The following is a 20,342-nucleotide window of genomic DNA, read 5'->3' as shown; positions in this document are numbered from 1 at the left end:
CAAAACAGTATTTACAAATCCAAATCACACCAAATCCCTTCCAAATCCTGTCCACAAAACACACTGAGCAATGAAAAATTATAATCAAATGTAAATAAACAAATCACAAAATTTTAAACTTCCATAGACCAAAATCATAATCAATTATTAAAAATAAAAACATCAACCGTATACATAGTTAGACATGAAAATTATATTTAATAAACAAAAAAAAAACAGGTAGTTGACTCAATTTGAACAACATGATTCTTCTGAGTGGAACAATTTAATAAAAAATATATAATTTTTTTTAAAAAAAAGAAGAATAATAAAGAGGCTTTTAAAGAAAATAAAAAAAATTTACAAGCTAGATTCGGATTTAGATTTTGGGCCATTAAAAAAAATGAGATTTGCTATTATCACAAACAATTAAATATTTGAGTACCAAATTAAACTTAAATTACCAATAAAAAATTGCCAAATATAATCATCTCCTTTTTCTCTTCAAAATTTGTTTCATTCCTATTTTCACAAATTTCAGAGAATGGGCACGCCATCGACGAACTATGAAACTCTAAATCTTTTTTTTTTCTCGGCGTCACAGCACACCCATCGATGAAAGTTCAAACATATATGCGTGTTTATTTCTTGAGGTCACAACAAAGCGAAGAGGAGCGAAGAGGGCGGAGAAATGTTTTTTGGGGTGTTCGATTTCTTTTCAAACTTTCGACTTTTCTTCCATGGCCTCCACCACCACCCCAAACCCCACCCATTATCGAATTTCCCAGACAATTCCCTGAGATCCCTCCCCTGCTTATGGGAAAACATGCGACATTCTCTCTCCAACCGGTGAGGAAGGCCACGGCCATGGGAGACCGTGAAGAACAACCTTGGATTCTTGGGGTAAAAGATCCGTTACTTTCTGAAATGGTAGGCCTTTTCAGGACCTATTGCAGTGCTTTAGTAGCTTTACATCTAGTGGAGAAGGCTACTATACTTATGGGAGTTGAGGAGGCGGAAAAACAGTTATGGTGGACAGAACTTCTGGAGGAGGCCAAAACCATGAAAGAAAAGAAGCTTAAGTTGAATGCTCAATGGAGAAAGTACGAGGAGGGGAGGAGGCCTTTTTTCCAATCCAAAAGATCCTTCCGTGAGAAGACGCGTCAATCGGTATTGTTCCTCAACAATATCAAAGGAGGGTGGAAGCTTTCGAATGCTGTGACGGCTTGGTCACTGAAACTGGATCCCCTCCTCCTCCTCCTCCTCTATTAGGTACTTACTTTTGTCTAGTCCATTTAGATGTTGATTTGTGTTTCATGCTACTGGTGCTTTTGTTTTGTGTTCCATGCTACTGGTGCTTTTGTCTAGTCCATTTTGATGTTGATTTGTGTTTCATGCTACTGGTGCAATCACAAACAAAAATTTTCGTTGTCGTCAAGATCAATTATAGTCCATTATGATGTTGATTTGTGTGTTCCATGCTAGGTTCTTTTATTTTAGTGTACTTACGAACATGGCGAAAACTAAAAGCATGTCATGAATCAAATTTATAAATAGAACGCACAAAGAATTGGGCCATAAATCCTTCAGAAAACTGGTATGAATGAATCCAGGATCACGCCATCCTGTTTGATTCTCTATCAAGATTTTCCATTCAACAAATTTGTTAAAGGCTTCATCCTTTGTTTGCAGAAAATAAATCCATACCTTTATTGAATAATCATCAATAAAAGTTATGAAATATTGAGATTTTGATAGTGAGAGTCATACCTTAGGTGAACCTAGGGGTGACAATGGAGCGGGTTGGGGACGGGATGGCTCCCCCATCCCCGTCCCCGAATTCAAAACCGATCCTCATACCCGCACGATCCCCATTAATTCTTATCGGGGATTCCACATACCCATCCCCGCGGGACCAAGTCCCCATCCCCATACCCATCCCCGAAAATATATATATATATATATATATATATATATATATATATATATATATATATATATATATTAGTAAATTTTATTATATAAGAATATAAGAATTATTATTCAATTTTATAATAAAATATCTAAAAAATTTTGGGTCAAATTTTTTATTATAATATTAACTTTTAAAATTAATAAAAATATTTCAAATACGAAATATTTCTATAAATCAAAATTATTATTTTAAATAAAATAGTATGTATCAAAAATTTATTAAGATTATATATTGTTTCTAAATTTATCAAAATAAATAATATATATATATATATATATATATAGACTAATATAAATACTTTATATGTGTACGTAACATGAATGAGATTCAAACAATATTTTTATATTATAAAAAAGCTACACTATCATAAACGGATGTATTATATAATGTATAAAAATACATATATAAACGAAATAATAATAATACTTTTAATTTTAATTTTTTAATAATATTTTAGATTTAATAAAATTTGATAATTAAAATATTATTATTATTATTATTATTATTATTATTATTATTATTATTATTATTATTATTATTATTATTATTATCGGGGCGGGTTCGGGGATGGGGATAACATCCCTATACCCGCCCCAATATATTTCGGGAATTTTTAAAATTCCACGAACCCGAACCCATACCCAAAAATACTCCCCAAACCCGCCCCGTTTTGGGTTTTCCCCGCGGGTATCCAAACCCTCGAGGAAAATTGCCATCCCCCGTGAACCCCACAAATCAGTGTGAATATAGTCAAGATTTGATTTGGTGTTGTGAGTTCCTGTACTGAACTTCAATGTATGAGCCTTTCCAAGTACACAAGTTTCACAGAAAACCAGATTGATGATCTGTCTAGTGTCCAGGAAACCTTGCTTGCTGAGTTCTTGTAATACTTTGATGCGCATGTGACCAAGCCTTTTGTGCCAAAGATCTGTCTGATCTTTAATAGAAACTACTGCATTTGTTTTTGCTATTATGGTACTTCCTTGCAAGACATACAACCCTAGCTTAAGATTCCCTTTCATAACTACTAGAGAACCTTTTACAACCTTTAAAGTGTCATTATGAGCCTTATAGTTGTAACCCTTTTAATCCAGAGCACCCAAAGAAATTAAATCCCTCTTTAAATCTGGTATTAGCCTTACTTCAGTGAGGATATTCACTGTTCCATCATCCATTCTCAACTTTACAGAGCCAATACCATGAATCTTACAAAACTGATTATTTCCCATTAAGACTTGTCCAGTATTGACTTCTTTAAGATCAAAGAACCAATCCCTTCTAGGAGACATGTGATAAGTACAACCTGAATCCAAGCTCCATTCGTCCTTGATAAGTGCATTTTGTGTGCATTATTTCGTGATAGGTTTTTGTCTATTTTGTGTGCATTCATATTGTTTTTATGTGTTTTTATTTGTTTTAGTGCATGTTTGTGTATTTCACTCCTCGGGCTAATTTTTTAGGAAAATGAATTTTTGAAAAATGAATTACGAAGCAGCCTTGGTAAAAAATTCAAATTTAATTTTAGAAAACTCCAAATCAAATCTCCACCGTCCAAATTCAATTTCAGGATGTTTTCAAGATGTTGTCAAAATTTTAGCTCAATCCGACAGTTAAAACTTAAATTATGAATTTTTCAAAAATGTCGCGCGCTGGGAAAAAACAGGGGCGCCCGATCTGCAATTTATTGCAGACCGAGCGCCGCATCTAAAAACAGGCAGAAAGCAGGCATAATTTTCAGCGCTCGGTCCGTCATTTTTTACCGACCGAGCGCCCTTGCGTAATCAGGAAATTTATATTTTGTGGGTGTTTTACATGGAAAGAACTCTTGGGCACTATAAATAGATGAAAATATGACGTTTTAAGGGTTCAAAACATTAGATTGAAGGGAGGAGGCGGCCATCCAAGGAGAAGAACGAAAAGAGGGAGAAAAGTTAAAGAACTCAAGAACCGCAAACACTAGTTTTCTCTTTTTTTTTATTTTATTTGTTGGGATTTAGGGGATCCTACCCCCAAAACTATGTTTTGATTTATTCTTGAAGATTGAATTTGGTTTTTAAGCGTTCTTGATTATATTATTGTGGTTATTGCTAATTTGAAGATTGATCAAATTCTTATTGATTTTATGTGTTATAATTGATACCGAGAGGAGATTTTATGACATGATAGGGTAATATAGTCCATGGATTTATAACTTGCATAGAGATATGAGGTTGGATACATGTTTATAGTCATAGTCCACCAGGGTGAAAGCTAGAGGATTTCACAAATCGTTAATGCAATTGCAGTTGTTAAATAACGCAAGGAGACTTAGTTATTACAATTCGTTAATTAGATTAATATAGCTCGAGAGAGTATATTGATAGATTAGGGAATTCCGTCAAAAGCATGGCTTGAGAATTAAAATTCAATCATTGGAGAAGAAAAGGGGTAGGTGAACCGAGATCCTAGCAATCGTTTATTTATTTTCCGAGTTTAATTTATTGTTTTGCTTTTAATTCTTATTTTTATTTTAGTTTATGAATTTATTCTCCATCTCTCGTTTTAATTAACTAAAGAACTATACTTGAGGTGAATTTGTCAAACATCAATCTTGGTGGGACGATACTCGTACTAATGTACACTATATTATTACTTGACTCGTGCACTTGCGATTTATTCGATTTTAATTGATAGACATATTTGAGTTGATTTTCAGTGGTAATATTTGCTCGATCAGTCCTTCAGAAAATATTGTTAAGACCTATGCCTCTTCAGAACCCTCTAGGAAGTTTGCTGCTTCACTTGCTAGATTTGGATCAGCTCTTGAGTTTTGTTTTCTTTGAGGACAGTCTCTCCTATAGTGGCCTTCTTGCTTACAAAACCAGCAGGTTTTCTTAGGCCTATATTTCGACCTTGAATGTTTTTCTGCCTTTATTCCTGTAATCTTTTCTTTCAACGGATCTACCTCTAACATTCAATCCTTCACCACTAAGCTTATTGAACTTTCATGTTGCCTTTAAGTCCAATTCCTTTGAATAAGCAGCCCCAATGACTTCTTCAAGAGTCAGTGTTTCTTTCCCATACTTGAGAGTGTCCCTTAATTGTTCATATGCCTTTGGAAAAATAATTTAACAGAAAAATAGCTTGATCTTCCTCATCAACTTTAACATCAAGATTTTCCAAGTCTGAAAGCAGTTTAGTGAATTCATCCATGTTTTCATCTATAGTTGTGCTCTCATCCATCTTGAATCCATATAACCTTTGATTCAAGTAAATTCTATTGGGAAGAGTCTTGGTCATATACAGCTGTTCTAACTTGATACACATCTCACAGACAGTTTTTTCCTTTATCATTTTTCTGAGAATTTGATCACCTAGACTCAAGATGATTGTATTTCTCGCTTTCTTAAGAATCTCATCCTTGTTCTAAATCAATAATATCCAGGCCTGTATTAAATAAGATAGGATTGGACACTTTTTTTGTTTGGAGTTGTTATGCATCTGAAACTTGTTAGTATTCGAATAAGCATTACATTTTGGCTTAGTCCTACAAAGATATGTGGGCAGTGTATGAGCTTTTTCTGTTCCACTGTTAGGGATATTCGCCAAACCCCTTTGAACAGGGGGTATTAATTTTTTAAAAATAAATTTAGGGTTTTAATGAAGTTTTGCAGAATATAGATTTGCATGTTAATAGTACACCAGAGTTAATCATTCATAAGCCCAATGACTTAACTAATTTTGTTTAAGTAAAGTCAAAGAAAAAATTTGGAAAAACTGGGTATTAAGATTCAGCAGCACTGTGTACTTATGCACATGGCGAAAACTAAAAGCATGACATGAATCAAATTTATAAATAGAACGCACAAAGAATTGGGCCATAAATCCTTCAGAAAACTGGTATGAATGAATCCAAGATCACGCCATCGAACCGTTCTTGCTGGTGCACCTACAAATTTGTACACGAGTGATGAATATTTATCATCATACTTAATATTACAAGACAAACACTTGTTGTTTGTAGCAGCAAACTACTAAAATTTATATTGATTATAGACTATTTCTCCAAAATTTAACTTCTTTAGAGTTAACGCACCACACATGCTGTTGCGATCAAAAGTCAGTGTAGCTGCTAAAGAACGCATCTGTTCTCCTCCTTTTTTACCCCATTCAACAATTGGCTCTGCTTCATCAATACCATCCCCACTAGTCCAGGTTACAGTCATCTAAATACCAATTTAAAACGCTTCATATTACTAGAATCGTACATACTACATATGAAGGTTAATTGACAAAAATACAAACTTACTTCATTCCATGTCTTTCCTTGGGTTAATCGTGGATAAAGAGGTGCGTTTGGATTAGTGAAAGCTACTACATTTGATATATATATGCATGTATGTATATATAAAAAATAATAATTCAATTAATAAATTTAAAATTAAATCTAAAAAGGTTGACGGGTTCATCCACCGGGTTTTAATGCGGGGCGGGACGGATCCAGTCCGTTGCCATCCCTACTTGCAAGATGTCCTTGGGCTTCACAGGACAAGAAACAGTTGTGAAGAAAATACCGTATGGCATTGTTTGGATAAAATAATTTAATATAATTTCATAAAATAATGATACGTGACGCTAAAATCTCATCAAATTTGAAACGAAGTTTTAAAATCTCATCAAATTTGAAACGAAGTCTTAAAACTCGATTTGCAGTTTTAAATTTGGACAATGTATTTGATCGATAAAGAGCAACTTCGAATATTTATAGATAATGTATTTTTTTTAAAAAAAATACGTGGAATCTATTTTTTGTGTCGTAAAATGAATAGTTACTTCTATGAAATTTTTACAGCTGATACAATGAACATCAATAGGATGTTGATGAAATAGTCCGTTTTCGTAAATTTTATTATTAAAAAACTGCTATAAGAAATTGTGGTGCTTATAATATGATTGGGCCTCTCGCGCACCTTCGTGTAATCGTGTGTCTGCGTCAGCTTATTTCTTCCCGAAACATAAAATCGATTTTAATGCTCCTTTTTTTATTGTTTCGTTGTCTCGAGACGACGGATTTAAAAAAATCGAATCGAGTTCAATATTCATTAAAACTAAAGGTTTGAATTAAATATATTCGATCTCGATTTGTAAATCTAAAATTTTAAACTTTAAACTCGAGTTAATTCGAAATAAAATTCGAGTTCAGCTCCAAATCTTTAAACTTATTAGATTTTTTTAAAAAATAACTTATTACTTATTCATGAGCTAAGGACAATTAGTTGGACTGATTATTTTAAGTGATCAGCAATTATGCTCGATAATCGAATCTATGACTGATCTCCCATGATATTATGGGAAGGGTCGATGCTGGCATCAGGGCAAATCAACGGCCCGGATCAATTTTGCAGGTCAAATCATTTGACCTGCAACAAGTTCCGGGCCGTTGCTATCCCACCCGGGCACTACTCGGGTGGGGTAGCATCGACCAATTCGATATTATGATGGCGACAATTTTATCATTGCTAAAAATATATAGAATTTTTTGTTAAAAAAGTCAAAAGAATATGTAGATTTGCCGGTTCAACGGGAAAAAAAATCCCTAAACGCTATATAAAAAAAATACTTATAAATTCAAGAAATTAATAACGAAAGCTGGAATAGCTCAGTTGGTTAGAGCGTGTGGCTGTTAACCACAAGGTCGGAGGTTCAAGCCCTCCTTCTAGCGTATACTTTTTTTTTCCCACGAAGATTATTTTCTTGTCAAATTTTATTATTTTTATTCTAGATAGATATTATTGGTGAGGTTGCCTCAGGGCTATTTTTTTTTATTATTATTATAGGAATATGTTGAGTTACCCATATTTTACTTTAGCCCATTTGCATGTGCTTGAGAGCCCATTTGCTTAATATCCTTTGTAAAATTTTATTCCTCTGGTTCCTTGAAATTACGATCCTTCGACCCAATTCTAAATAAAAAAAATTTTAACTGATTTTTATTTCTTCTTATTTTCTGCAATTAACAGGTTGATTAATTATGTGGATCATTGAATTATATGCTTCCCGTTTTCCATACCTGGCGGTAAGTGTGATCACTTTTAAAAAAATTAATAAAAAAATGTATTATTGTATATGTTTCCCACTTCGGTTTGATTTTTTTTTTTTTTAATTTTTATGGAACGTGATCCTATGGTTTGTTGGTAAAATGTTTAATTTTATTTGTCAAATATTTTATGTGGCTGTGGAAGATTTAGAATATTTGTTTTGAGTTTTTCATTAAATTGTCGATTTGTTTATTTTATGTGTAATTCTTGTGATGATATAAAATATAGAGAATTGTCATGATTGATAATTTTGTACTCACGATAACATAATGTATGCTTCCTTTGTTCACAGAAGTTTGTTTGGAGTTCATATTAATTAATTTCTCTGGATGGTTTTGTTCATGCTCTCATTGATTTAGTCTTTTTTTTTAAGGATTGATTTAGTAATAAGATATTATCAAATACTTATATATATTGCTATAAAATTTCGTTAACCATATCAACAATAGTTACAACAGCAAAAAGAAACTATATTGTTGATTGAGAGATAAATGGTCCGATAACTTGCAGATTTGATAAATACTTTTGTCTATAAAACATTTAGATTAGTTTCAAGTATTTATTCACTTGTTATTGATGTAAATGTATTATTATTATATATATATTATTATCTATGGTATATCTTTATATTGTTTAGTATATTGCAAATTGAACTTCGCAATTATTTAACGCAATAAGAAGGTCCAATTTTTAAAATATCTTCTCAGAACTCATCAAACAATACGGCCCCATCAATATGGATACATAATTTGTAACTTTGAAAAAATATTTAAATAAGTTCATCATTTTCAAGTGTTTTTATTAAAGAAAAAAAAAACATAAATGATTTTGGTGTTTGGTTAAACGTAATAAATGATTTTGTTTTTATTTTTAATTATAATTAAAAAAAACAAAAAATATAGAAATTTTAGCTTCTAATGAAACACTTTTTAAATCACTTTCCAAAAATTTGTAATTAAACACGATGATTTTTTATAAAATTGTTTTTTTTTCTAAAAAAAATGTTTTTGATCTTTTGGTTTATCCAACCAAATGAACAGGGTTGTCTTTATAAAATTAGAGGCCTTAGGCAAATTTTTAAAAGAAGATCTAAAATCATTTTTAAAATTAAAGTATCGATATGATTACTTCATTTAGTAATCAAAATTCCAAATTCCTACAACTAAAACTAATGACTTAAAAGATTGCTTTGAAATTAAAAAAAATAAAAATAAAAAATAACTCAATGAACTCTGATGATGTCGGAATTTTACCTCGGGTTCGGTCTGGTAGAATTGATCCTCCAACTCCTTTATGAAGCAGGTCGGGTCGGGCATCACTTAGATCTGCACAAGCAACAGCTAGGTCAAGTGGCGCCGAAAGTGTTTTCGGCGTGACCCCTCCGATGCCTAAGTCAGTGGCTTGAAGGCAGAGAGTATGATTAATGCGAAAACTGAGAGATATAAGTGAGTGAATGTAAAAGTAAGAGTGAGTGTTGATGAATAATGAATAGTAAGTAATGAATAATGAATACAACCATAACAGTACCTGTATTTATAGGAAAAAGTAGAGTAAGTTACCTAGTCGAATTATAACATGTCCTAAAGTAGGACTCTTCATTCATTGGTCCGTCCTTGAGTTTATCCATATCTCATTCATATATGTGCAATGATCAAGCTTATCTTCAATGTATTTGAGTCTCATTTGAACTAGAAAACATACCAAGCCCATTGGGCCCCAGCTCGGGTTGGCCCATTAACAGCAGCTCAGGTCTTGACATGCCCTAACAGGTAGAAAATTGGGCTGAACCTTATATCTAATAATAATCCTATAATTGGGCCAACCCTCTTAAACCCAAACATTTTAACAAAGGCTGAGAGAAAGATCTTTTGAACAAGATCTGATCGATCATGACGAAGCGAAGAGCCCTTATCTTTACCTCCTTAGCTTTCTTATTATTGCTTGGTAGTTCTTTCTTGGTCAGATACTGATATATATCATATCTCCAATCTCCCTCTGGTACCTGGGCTATAATATCATCGAGAGTTTCGAGCTGAGAAACAAGTTCCCGACCTGGAACAATGGGATCAGGTCGGTTGCTGAGGGCACTGGCTAGGCGGGCTAAGTGGTCTGCTTTAATATTTTCAGTTCGGGGGATGAGCTCCAAATTTAACTCGGTGAAACCTTCTTTGGCTTTGTCCAGTGCTTTGACATACCTCAGCATCTTCCCATCTTTGCATTCAAATTTCTCGTTACTCTGTTGGATTGCTAATTGGGAATCGGAATACAGAATAGCTCGGGAGATACCCAAGTTTCGTGTTGCTTTGAGCCCAAGTAATAATGCCTCATATTCTGCTTCATTGTTTGAGGCTTTGAAGTCTAATCTGATTGAAATATTAGTTTCTTCACCCCAAGGTGAGATGATCACAATTACCGCTCCGCTCCCAGACTGACATGATGACCCATCTACAAAATTTTCCATAACTCTTCTTGTTCTAGTTGAACTGTCTCTGCCAAGAAATCAGCTAGGGCTTGAGCCTTTATGGCTGTTCGAGGCTCAAATTTGATGTCATACTCACTCAGCTATGTAATCCATCTGATAAGTCTCCCCGATGCATCTGGATTGGTCGCAATTTTTCCCAGAACGCTGTTGGTGAGCACGGTGATGGGATGTGACAAAAAGTAAGGACGCAATTTTCTTGTAGTGATGACTAAAGCTAAGGCAAGCTTCTCCTGGGTTAAGTAATTGAGTTTGGCTCCCTTAAAGGCATGACTCACAAAATAAACAGGCTGATGATTTGTTCCGTCCCTCCTGACCAGGACCGAATTGGCTGCTCGGGGTGTAACCGCCAAATATAAGAACAATGCTTCCCCCTGGGTAGGCTTATTCAGCACAGGCAATTGCTTTAAGTAAGTCTTCAAGTCCTGGAAGGCTTTCTCACTTTTCTCATTTCATTCAAAAAATTTCGTCTTTTGTAGTGCCTTGAAGAAAGGGAGGCTTTTATCTGCTGATCGGCTTATAAACCGGGCCAGTGCTGTAATTCTTCCCGTTAATCTCTGTACTTCCTGTATATTCTTGGGGAGCTCATAGAAATGATGGCTTGGACCTTTTCGGGATTAGCTTCGATTCCCCTTCTTGTAACTATGTAACCAAGAAACTTTCCATCTCGGACCCCGAAAGTACACTTGCTGGGGTTTAGCTTAAGCTGATAGCGCTTCAAAGTCTGAAAAGTTTGAGTTAGGTCGGTAATGAACTGGTCTGCAGTTCGGCTCTTGACCAGGATATCATCTACATAGACCTCAATATTTTTGCCAATTTGCTGCTCGAATACTCTGTCCATCAACCTTTGGTATGTAGCCCCAACATTTTTGAGTCCAAACGGCATGACCACATAGCAATAAGTTCCTGTTGATGTGACAAATCTCACCATGTTTTTGTCCTCTTTTGCTAAGGGAATTTGGTGATATCCCTGATAAGCATCCAAAATGCTGAGTAATTCATGGCCTGCGGTTGAATCAACAAGCTGATCGATTTTAGGTAGGGGGTAGCAATCTTTAGGGCATGCTTTATTTAAATCTCGAAAATCTACACACATACGCCATTTTCCCGTAGACTTGGGAACCAGGACGATATTAGACAACCAGATTGGGAAATATATTTCCTCAATGTGTCCAGCCCTGAGTAACTCGTCCACTTGCTCCTTTATTACCGCATCTTTTCCGGGACCGAAGTGGCGTTTCTTTTAAATAACAGGGCGACAATCCCTTGTTATATTGAGTTTATGCTCTGCGACCTCCCAACACACCCCTACCAGGTCAGAAACGGACCATGCAAAGACGTCTTTATTTTCTTTCAAGCATTCCAGTAGTGGTTGTTTCAACTGTGCTTCAAGGGTGCGAGCAATTTTTACCGTCCCCGAAGGAGGGAAGATCATGATTTCCTCAATGTCTTCTTCAACGGTGACAGATGTATCTTCTATCAGGTTGACCTTCTCCATGCCGAAAAGTCCAGGTCTGTCAACTCTATCAGTCCTGGTCACCTTTTGCTCTATTCTGACCTCCTTCACATAGCATTTGCGAGCAATAACTTGATCACCTTGTACTTCACCGACCTCCTTACCAACTGGGAACTTTATTTTCTGATGTAGAGCTGATGCGACAGCCATGAAAGTGGTCATGACAGGTCTACCCAGTATGGCGTTATAGGAAGACGGAGCATCTACTATAATAAAGCTCACAATCCTGGTCTTGCGACCGTTGCCTTTCCCAAGAGTTAGGGGTAGATGTACTAACCCAACAGGCCGGATTGCATGACCCGTGAAACCAAAGAGTGATGTAACGACGGGCTCCATTTTGTACTGCCCCAGGTCCATTTGATCGATAGCTTCTTGGAATAGAACATTGACAGAACTGCCTGAATCCACAAATATCCGGGCCACATCGTAATTCGCGACCATGGCCCTTATTACCAATGCATAATTATGGTTGCTAGAAACCCTTTTTAAATCTTCTGGCCCAAAAGAGAGGGTCGGGCCAGTGTTGACAGCCTGATTGTCAATCTTCATATTTATTAATTTCCGGCTGCTAGTTTTCCTCGCTCGATTAGAATCTCCATCGGTAGGGCCTCCGAAAATCATATTGATAATTCCTCGAGCAGGAGGGGCCGGTCTTTGATGAGCTCGGTCATCCCTGGGCTGGTCTTGATTTGGATGATTGAAGTGTTCTTGAGGGGGAGCAGTTCGGGCTCTCTGTCTCGATCTTCCTCGCTGTCTCCTGCTCGGGCGATATCCCTCTTGACGGATCAATATATTTTTTATTTCAGAATGTTGCTGTATTATCCTTTCAATCTCTTGATCTAACTGACGACAATCTTCTGTAGTATGCCCGTACTCATTATGAAAGTGACAATATTTATCCGATTCCCTATTTCGAGGTCCCTTTTCAGTCCATGGAGGCATTTGTGTGAGTTTTCGGTCGTCACAAATTTGAAGAGCTCGGACTTTGCTCATGCGCAAAGGAGTGAAAGAGGTGAATTCACCCAATAGTGCGGGTCGGTATGGTTGTCCCATCCCTGAATTGCTGCTCGGAACCCTATTGTTCTTAGGACTTTTAGGCCGCTCTCTCTTTACAGCTGCTCGCGAGACCTGAATCTCTTCCATGTTGACATATTTCTCATCTCGGGCGAGTAATTCCTCGTACGTCTCCGGCGGCCTTTTTATTAAAGATTTGAGAAAATCTTTTGTATCCAACCCTTGCATGAAGGCACTGATGAGCAGGTCTGGGGTAGCCATGGGTACCTCGAGAGCCAAGGCACTAAACCTGCGGATATATGCTCTCAAATTTTCATGTTTTCGTTGCTTAATTGCAAAGAGGCTGAAAGTAGTGGTAGGATGCTTTTTGCTACTATCAAAGTGATGCAAAAAAGATTTGCTAAAATCCTTGAATTCCTTGATCTCCCAGGGCATAGCATATTGAACCATTGCTGGGCTGGTCCTATGAGAGTTGTAAGAAAAGACCATCATACTCCCTGACGTGAGGCAATTTGAATTGTTTGGGGAGATCAGCGTCCAATATCTCCTGAGTAAAAGGAATGTTTCTGGTTGTGGTAGCTAGGTACCCGACCTGCTTCTTCCTTAGCTGCTCCATCTCCTCCTTCAACTTTTTGATCTCCTCGAGGTGGGCATTATGATCGGGGTGCAGGGGATTGTCCTCACCCCTTTCTGCCAAAGCCCTCTGAACAGCCTGAGTTACTAACTCCTCTAAATTTGGGTGATTTCCATTCTGATTAGCCATCGAAACTCTTTTTCTTCAAATTTCCACAGACGGCGCCAATTGATGATGTCGGAATTTTACCTCGGGTTCGGTCTGGTAGAATGGATCCTCCAACTCCTTTATGAAGCAGGTCGGGTCGGGTACCACTTAGATCTGCACAAGCAACAGCTATGTCAAGGGGCGCCAAAAGTGTTTTCGGCGTGACCCCTCCGATGTCTAAGTCAGTGGCTTGAAGACAGAGAGTATGATTAATACGAAAACTGAGAGATATGAGTGAGTGAATGTAAAAGTGAGAGTGAGTGTTGATGAATAATGAATAGTGAGTAATGAATAATGAATACAACCATAGCAGTACCTGTATTTATAGGAAAAGTAGAGTAAGTTACCTAGTCGAATTATAACATGTCCTAAAGTAGGACTCTTCATTCATTGGTCCGTCCTTGAGTTTATCCCTATCTTATTCATATCTGTGCAATGATCAAGCTTATCTTTAATGTATTTGAGTCTCACTTGAACTAGAAAACATACCAAGCTCATTGGGCCCCAGCTCGGGTCGGCCCATTAACAGCAGCTCAGGTCTTGACATGCCCTAACAGGTAGAAAACTGGGCTGGACCTTATATCTAATAATAATCCTATAATTGGGTCAACCCTCTTAAACCCATATTGAACGGGTTCGGGTTAAAATAATTTTTCGGGGTATCAAACTCCTTAATCTGAGTCATAGATGAATTAGTGCATATTACAAATATAATAAGAATAATCAAACTAATAACGCATAAATAATTTATTTTTGTCACAATAAATCTAACATAAAAATACAAATTATAATTTAAATACTAACAAATGCAATGAATAATTATAATCGAATGGAGTAAAAATCAGTTCAAGAGTTGAATAAGCAAATCACAAGATTTTAAACTCCAGACCAAAATTATTAAAAATGAAAACACCAACCAAAATACACAACTATACAAAAAATCATATTCAACAAAAAAATGCAGATAGTGATTCAATTTGAACAACATGACTCGTATGAGTGGAGCAATTTAATAAAAATATATAGTTTTTTTTTAAAAAAAAAGAATAAAAAGGTTTTCAAGGAAAATTATATATATAAAAAAAATTGACCACCATTTTAGATTTTAAACATAAGAATATTTAAGAAAACTATCAAAGGTTTTAATTAATAGAAAAACTACAAAAAATAATATCAATAAAAAAAAATTTGAAAAAATTGAGGTTCTGCCAAAAAGAAACCCTAGAAGGGCTCCCTTGAAGCCGCCTATGCAAACGGACTCCAAGTACATATGCAATGCCAAAGTTTTATAAATTCGAGCATGGAGAGTGACATTGAAGAAAATGAAGTGAGAACTGAGAACACATGCAATATATATATATATATATAAAGGAATATGCTTGGGGTCAGAAATGAAATGAAAAATCAATTTTTTTCCCCTTTTTTTTCTTTTTCTTTTTTTCTCTCACCATCTCTTTCAAAATTAAATATTTGGCCTTTCAAAACAAATTTGATATATATATATATATAAAAAAGAATAACATAATAAAAATATTTGTTTTTTAAAAAAAGCTACTGTTTGCAGAAAGAGGAAAAAGAACAGAGCGATAGATTTGGGAAAAAAGTGGGGCATTCCGAGAATTGAACTCGGGACCTCTCGCACCCTAAGCGAGAATCATACCACTAGACCAAATGCCCAACTGTTTTGTCAATTCATGAATATTTGTAGTTTTATTATACCAATGTAAATGAGACGATTTGAAGATTTTTAATACAAGTAAAAAATATAAAAAAAAATTTATTGTATATATGAACCAGTGTTCTAAAAGGCTGCGCCTAAGATCGCCTAGATGCTAGGCGATTGTCCACCGCCTCTATTTTTAAACAGTTGAAGCTTTTGAGAGTTATTACATTAATTGATCGTCTAGACTACTTAATCACCGCCTAGATGCATCAAAATCCGCCTAGGCGCCTGCCTAGAAATATATATTTTTTAATTTTAAATTTTTTTTTAAAAAAGATTGTTTGACATATTTGTCTATCAATTTGTATCAGATGAAAACGAGAAATATGTCATGTATTTCGAGTTGAATTCGATAACGATTAATTATTGGAGAAATATTAAGACGAACAAGAATAATTAGATATTTAGACTTGAAAAAACATCACTTAGGCAGGTGAATTAGATAAAGAGAAATTATTGGAGAAATATTAAGATGAATCTTTTTAGAATAATTAGATATTTAGGCTAAAAAAACCTGCCTAAACAGGTCGTCTAAGCATCCAGTCGCTAGATTATGGGTAACCACTTGCCTACCGCTTTTTAAAATATTGATATGAACACATGTATTGCATATCTATCTACATATAATAAATAAATAAATTATTTTACTTTTTTTTTTCTACATAACACACGTCGCTTGTGTCGTGATCCACTAGTATCACGTAATTTCCCCGCCCGCTCTTGTTTTAGTTTGCTTTAATTTAGTAGCATAGCCATTGATAATGTACGTAAATATTTAGTTGACATAAAATAAAATCAAAATTTTTAAATATTATTTTGTGATGCTTGACCAATGCTAGAGAAAACAAATAAGCTTTAATTAAATGGTGGTTGATCAGTTCTCATCCATTCGTATATTAATTAATAGTTCACCGGGAAAAAAAATATATTAATAAATTAATATAATAATGCTAAAAGTCAAGCTTTTAGGCTTAGCTTTTCCATAAGAGGAAAAGTTGCGAAGAGAACAGAATACTTGATTTTGCTGTGCAGAAAATAAAGGTTTTTGAACAAAAAAAAAAAAATTAAATAAATATCAGATATCCGGAATAGACCAAATCGAATATGATGAAAATTTTATTATTTGAACTATATATTCGAGCTCAAGTTTAATTTGAAGTTCAAATTGTTAAAAAAGTTTTATTCAACTTTCGCTTGAAATACACAAAAATCTATTCGATTCATTGTTTCAAAATAAATACTTGAACGCTCGAAATATATTTAATTACCATATTATTATATAAATTATAAAAACTCATGAACAGTTCGCAAACTATAAAATAAAAATATATTGAGCTCGAGTTTGACTCAAAAAAAATTCAAATACATTTAAATACAACTTGAATTTGAATCACATATTTTTCGAATCTGCTCGATTCGTTGGCATCCGGATTCAAACGAGACGAATTACCTAAAAAATAATTTAACGACAAAGCCTCCCTTGTTTAGGTACCGCACCAAGTTTAATTAGGCCAAATTTCACTATATGCGATTTAATTGATAGCATAGCACTAGCCAGAGCCAGTGACCAATAAGGGACCACTTCGCAACATTGGACACGTGCAAAAGGATGAATCTTTAACATGTGGTCGCAATTTTCATTAAATTATATAATCATAATGTATCTCTTATGATTTAGATATAAAATCACAACAATAAATTTCGGGCCATCCCATAAGTAACCATTGTATCTACGGGGAGGAAGATTATAACTACGAAGCCAAGTGGAATTGTGTATCGATAAAAATAAAAAAACAAAAACTATATCTTGTAAGCGTCGATCCCTTCAAATCCTTCGCCATATCAAGCCATAAATCAAGAAGTTTACCAAGAAACTGGCAAGTAAAGATGCAGCAACGCTTTGAGATGATATTGTCGCATCAGAACCATTGTCAAAACCACTTGGAGGTACGAACGCGCCTGGCGGGGCGAATGCGCCAGAACCCGGTGGGGAGTTTGGTGGTGTTCCTCCAGGGCTGAATGGTGGAGCTGTGCTGCTTCCATTAGTACTGCATTGTAATAACCGAATCAAAATCAAGATTTATTGTATGTCAATAAGAACCTATTGTTGTAAAAGAAGCATAGCCAAAAGTCTAAAATCAAATAGCATGTCTAAGAAAGCAAAAATGGTAGCATAACTTTCTTATTTGCTTACCATGAGAAAGATCTAAATTGATGTAAATATTCAAAACGGATAATTGAGTAGGTTATAGGCCGAGTCGGAGATCCGTATTACGAAATTGACATGTGAACGATTTCACAAGAGTTTTTGTGTTTAAGATAAAATGGCTGTTGAATCAGAATCTGCATCAGAATTTGGGATGTGGAAATAATGGTGATATGAAAGAAGACAAGTGAATAAAAATATACACATCAACATCATGACAGCTCATATGAAATCATGAAGATGCATTAGGGGTTGCTTTGGAACCATATGAAGGTGAAATATTAACTTATATCGAAAACCAATCTACCGGCCTTCTTTTTTTTAATTCCAGGAAAGAATCTTAAAATATTTTAAACAAGTTAACAGATCACTGGCAGAAGCCATCACCTATGCAATATACAAATCATAGCAACTTATTTTATTAGCAATAGTCATCGGAAGCATCACAAGTTTTCACACTATCACTACACTTAAGTTTTGAACTTCTTTCACTTTACCTAAAGGGAAACTTTGAAAGAGCTTAAAATATATCCTTCTTTCTGATTTATTATACTCTTTTTGGTAAATAAGCAAGAAAAAAGATTGGATATTCTATTCATGGAGGCGATTTGAACTATATTTTCCTGGGAAAAATTGCATTGTTGTTTAAGGAGAGACGAGACAATCCGCTGTTTGTCCCTTCTCTGAGTCTGCCCCGGATCATATTCATAAGTTTACAAATGAAATGAGTTCTCCCAGCAGACAGTTCATATAATTCGCAAAACACTGATCACATATTCATATTCAAAACATGATCCAAAGTTTCTAGTAAAGAGTGAGAAAACAAGACCTGGGACTAGATAGATACACACATCCTGCAGCTAAATCTGCAAATTATCACCAGAAAAAAAAATTAAAAAAAGAAGAAGAAAAAACGAATGAACAACAGTTAGTTCCTATTGGATGGATTGAACAATAAAATACTTCTATATTTTTGTTATAATCAATATGTTGAGTCTTACTGGAAGGAGGAGTTTGAGAGACTGAGGCAGAGCCCTTAAAATCACAGCTCCCACTAATTTGTCCCTTTCTCTGATAATAACTGTTCACCGCATAATTACAGTGATCTTTGATTGTGTTTGGGAGAAAACAAGCTCCATTTTGTTGGATTCCTGAGCAATCAGCTCCATTTCCACAAGCATAATCTATGTTAGTCTGAAGAATTGTGTCGCTGATTCCAGTATTGCATAGGCAATAAGTTGCATCTGTAAATCAAAGAACAAGATGAATGGCCAAAACAAATCAGGTCAGAACAAGAATATTCCTTTTCAAGATCATGAAATTATAGTAAAAACCCAAGTCTTAGAAAATGCTTGAAAATGGAAAAAAGATCACATCTTTGCAAAACCCTTTACTAATTCCCCTGGATCAAGAAAGGGAAGAATCGGAACTTTCTATTTTCTCTCCCTTTCTCAGTTTGTCACAACATCTTATACAGCAGAATGGAACAGTACCACAGAGAAATAACATCAAACACATATCGGATCTCCTAAAGAAAACAATAAGCTCAAGAATCCAAAAGCCAAGAGCTTCACCTGAAAAACCAACCATCGCTAAAAGAAGCAACAAACACACAGCATAAACAGCCATTTCCTCCAAGATCCTTACAACAAACCCTCAAGTTTCACCCCAAAGGTGGGGAAATTTGATCCAAAATAGATAAGATACAGGCTAAAGACAAAAAAAAAAAAAAAAAAAAACAAGAGTGGAGTACTGGGGAAACGGAGATTCTTGACAGGGGAAAGCTGGGAAGGAAGAGTGCCCCTACTGTTACTTTTCTATCCGAATATATAGCCAGTGTTAGCAATTTTAAAAAATAAGAAAGATTTTTTTAATAAAGATTGTTTGCAATCTTAAAAAATAAGTGATTATATAATCACTTATTATTAGACATTGCAAACACTACTTAAATTTGTTAAAAAAAATTTCATAATCACTTTTTGGTTGCAAACACTGCATTAGTGTCCGAATTTGGACAATATTTTTGTATTGCGGTTGGTTACATTAAACGTGTTTGAGGAATTCAAGGCCAAAAAGTCTTTCGTCATCAACTCGGAACTGTTTTATACTATGTTATCAACCTACATGTCTGTTTGTGTGAGTTTGGGCTTTTTATTCAAACGGTCGTTAACGTGGAATAAAAAAGTGTATCCATGAGTACATATTTATTTCAATTCTTATATCTTTATAATTGAAAATTTGGTCAAATGAATTCTTATTTTTTTTAATAAATAAAACCATTATATTAAAAAGACAAAAACGTATTTAAATGGAAACGGTAATAAAATATATGATACCATCGCCATTGATGATATGATTCTAAGAGATAGAAGGTATTAAAATAAATAGAAGTAAGATATTATATTCATTTGGTTCGTGTTTAATAAATGTAACCCTTCTTATATATTTTATGCACTAAGCCCCCGCACAATTGTGTTTCTTTTGTTATACTATACCAAGGTGAGGTCTATTGCAACATGCATCATTGACCAATATCTTAGTTATGTTAGGAGTCAGTTGTGTTGCAGTATAGATAGTCATAAACAATCTTGA

At 34.8% G+C, this 20,342-nt stretch overlaps 3 protein-coding genes and 2 non-coding genes across 5 annotated transcripts; 1 reads left to right on the top strand and 4 right to left on the bottom strand.

Annotated features, from left to right (window-relative positions):
- Positions 1–7,581: 7,581 nt before the first annotated feature.
- Positions 7,582–7,655, top strand: TRNAN-GUU (transfer RNA asparagine (anticodon GUU)). The gene has a single exon. It is a non-coding gene; the product is annotated as a tRNA-Asn (tRNA).
- A 2,183-nt stretch (positions 7,656–9,838) lies between these two features.
- Positions 9,839–10,492, bottom strand: LOC140872012 (uncharacterized). The gene has a single exon (XM_073274750.1). The coding sequence runs from the start codon at positions 10,490–10,492 to the stop codon at positions 9,839–9,841; it is 654 nt and encodes a 217-aa protein (XP_073130851.1).
- A 101-nt stretch (positions 10,493–10,593) lies between these two features.
- Positions 10,594–13,490, bottom strand: LOC140872011 (uncharacterized). The gene is made up of 3 exons (XM_073274749.1): positions 11,823–13,490; positions 11,118–11,750; positions 10,594–10,935 (listed from the first exon to the last, which is right to left on the bottom strand). Exons 1-3 carry the CDS (start codon positions 13,488–13,490, stop codon positions 10,594–10,596), a joined length of 2,643 nt encoding a protein of 880 aa, XP_073130850.1.
- A 1,936-nt stretch (positions 13,491–15,426) lies between these two features.
- TRNAP-AGG (transfer RNA proline (anticodon AGG)) lies at positions 15,427–15,498 on the bottom strand. Its single transcript has one exon. It is a non-coding gene; the product is annotated as a tRNA-Pro (tRNA).
- A 1,656-nt stretch (positions 15,499–17,154) lies between these two features.
- Positions 17,155–19,553, bottom strand: LOC140872156 (PLASMODESMATA CALLOSE-BINDING PROTEIN 2-like). The gene is made up of 4 exons (XM_073274937.1): positions 19,325–19,553; positions 18,752–18,994; positions 18,580–18,616; positions 17,155–17,592 (listed from the first exon to the last, which is right to left on the bottom strand). Exons 1-4 carry the CDS (start codon positions 19,377–19,379, stop codon positions 17,370–17,372), a joined length of 558 nt encoding a protein of 185 aa, XP_073131038.1. The 5' UTR covers positions 19,380–19,553; the 3' UTR covers positions 17,155–17,369.
- Between the last annotated feature and the right edge of the window lie 789 nt (positions 19,554–20,342).

This window comes from Henckelia pumila, unplaced genomic scaffold (assembly GCF_033568475.1).
Source record: "Henckelia pumila isolate YLH828 unplaced genomic scaffold, ASM3356847v2 CTG_461:::fragment_3, whole genome shotgun sequence".
Classification (NCBI taxonomy): domain Eukaryota; kingdom Viridiplantae; phylum Streptophyta; class Magnoliopsida; order Lamiales; family Gesneriaceae; genus Henckelia; species Henckelia pumila.
This window is presented reverse-complemented; position numbering and strand designations above follow the sequence as displayed.

Coding starts and splice junctions, on each gene's coding strand:
- LOC140872011 (XM_073274749.1), bottom strand. CDS start 13,490: ATGGTTCAATATGCTATGCCCTGGGAGATCAAGGAATTCAAGGATTTT. Junction 11,751..11,822: donor CATGGTCCGTTTCTGACCTG/GTAGGGGTGTGT, acceptor GTTATTTAAAAG/AAACGCCACTTCGGTCCCGG. Junction 10,936..11,117: donor TCGAAGCTAATCCCGAAAAG/GTCCAAGCCATC, acceptor AAAGCCTTCCAG/GACTTGAAGACTTACTTAAA.
- LOC140872012 (XM_073274750.1), bottom strand. CDS start 10,492: ATGGAAAATTTTGTAGATGGGTCATCATGTCAGTCTGGGAGCGGAGCG.
- LOC140872156 (XM_073274937.1), bottom strand. CDS start 19,379: ATGGCTGTTTATGCTGTGTGTTTGTTGCTTCTTTTAGCGATGGTTGGT. Junction 18,617..18,751: donor CTCTCAAACTCCTCCTTCCA/GTAAGACTCAAC, acceptor GATAATTTGCAG/ATTTAGCTGCAGGATGTGTG. Junction 17,593..18,579: donor GTGTATCTATCTAGTCCCAG/GTCTTGTTTTCT, acceptor ATTACAATGCAG/TACTAATGGAAGCAGCACAG.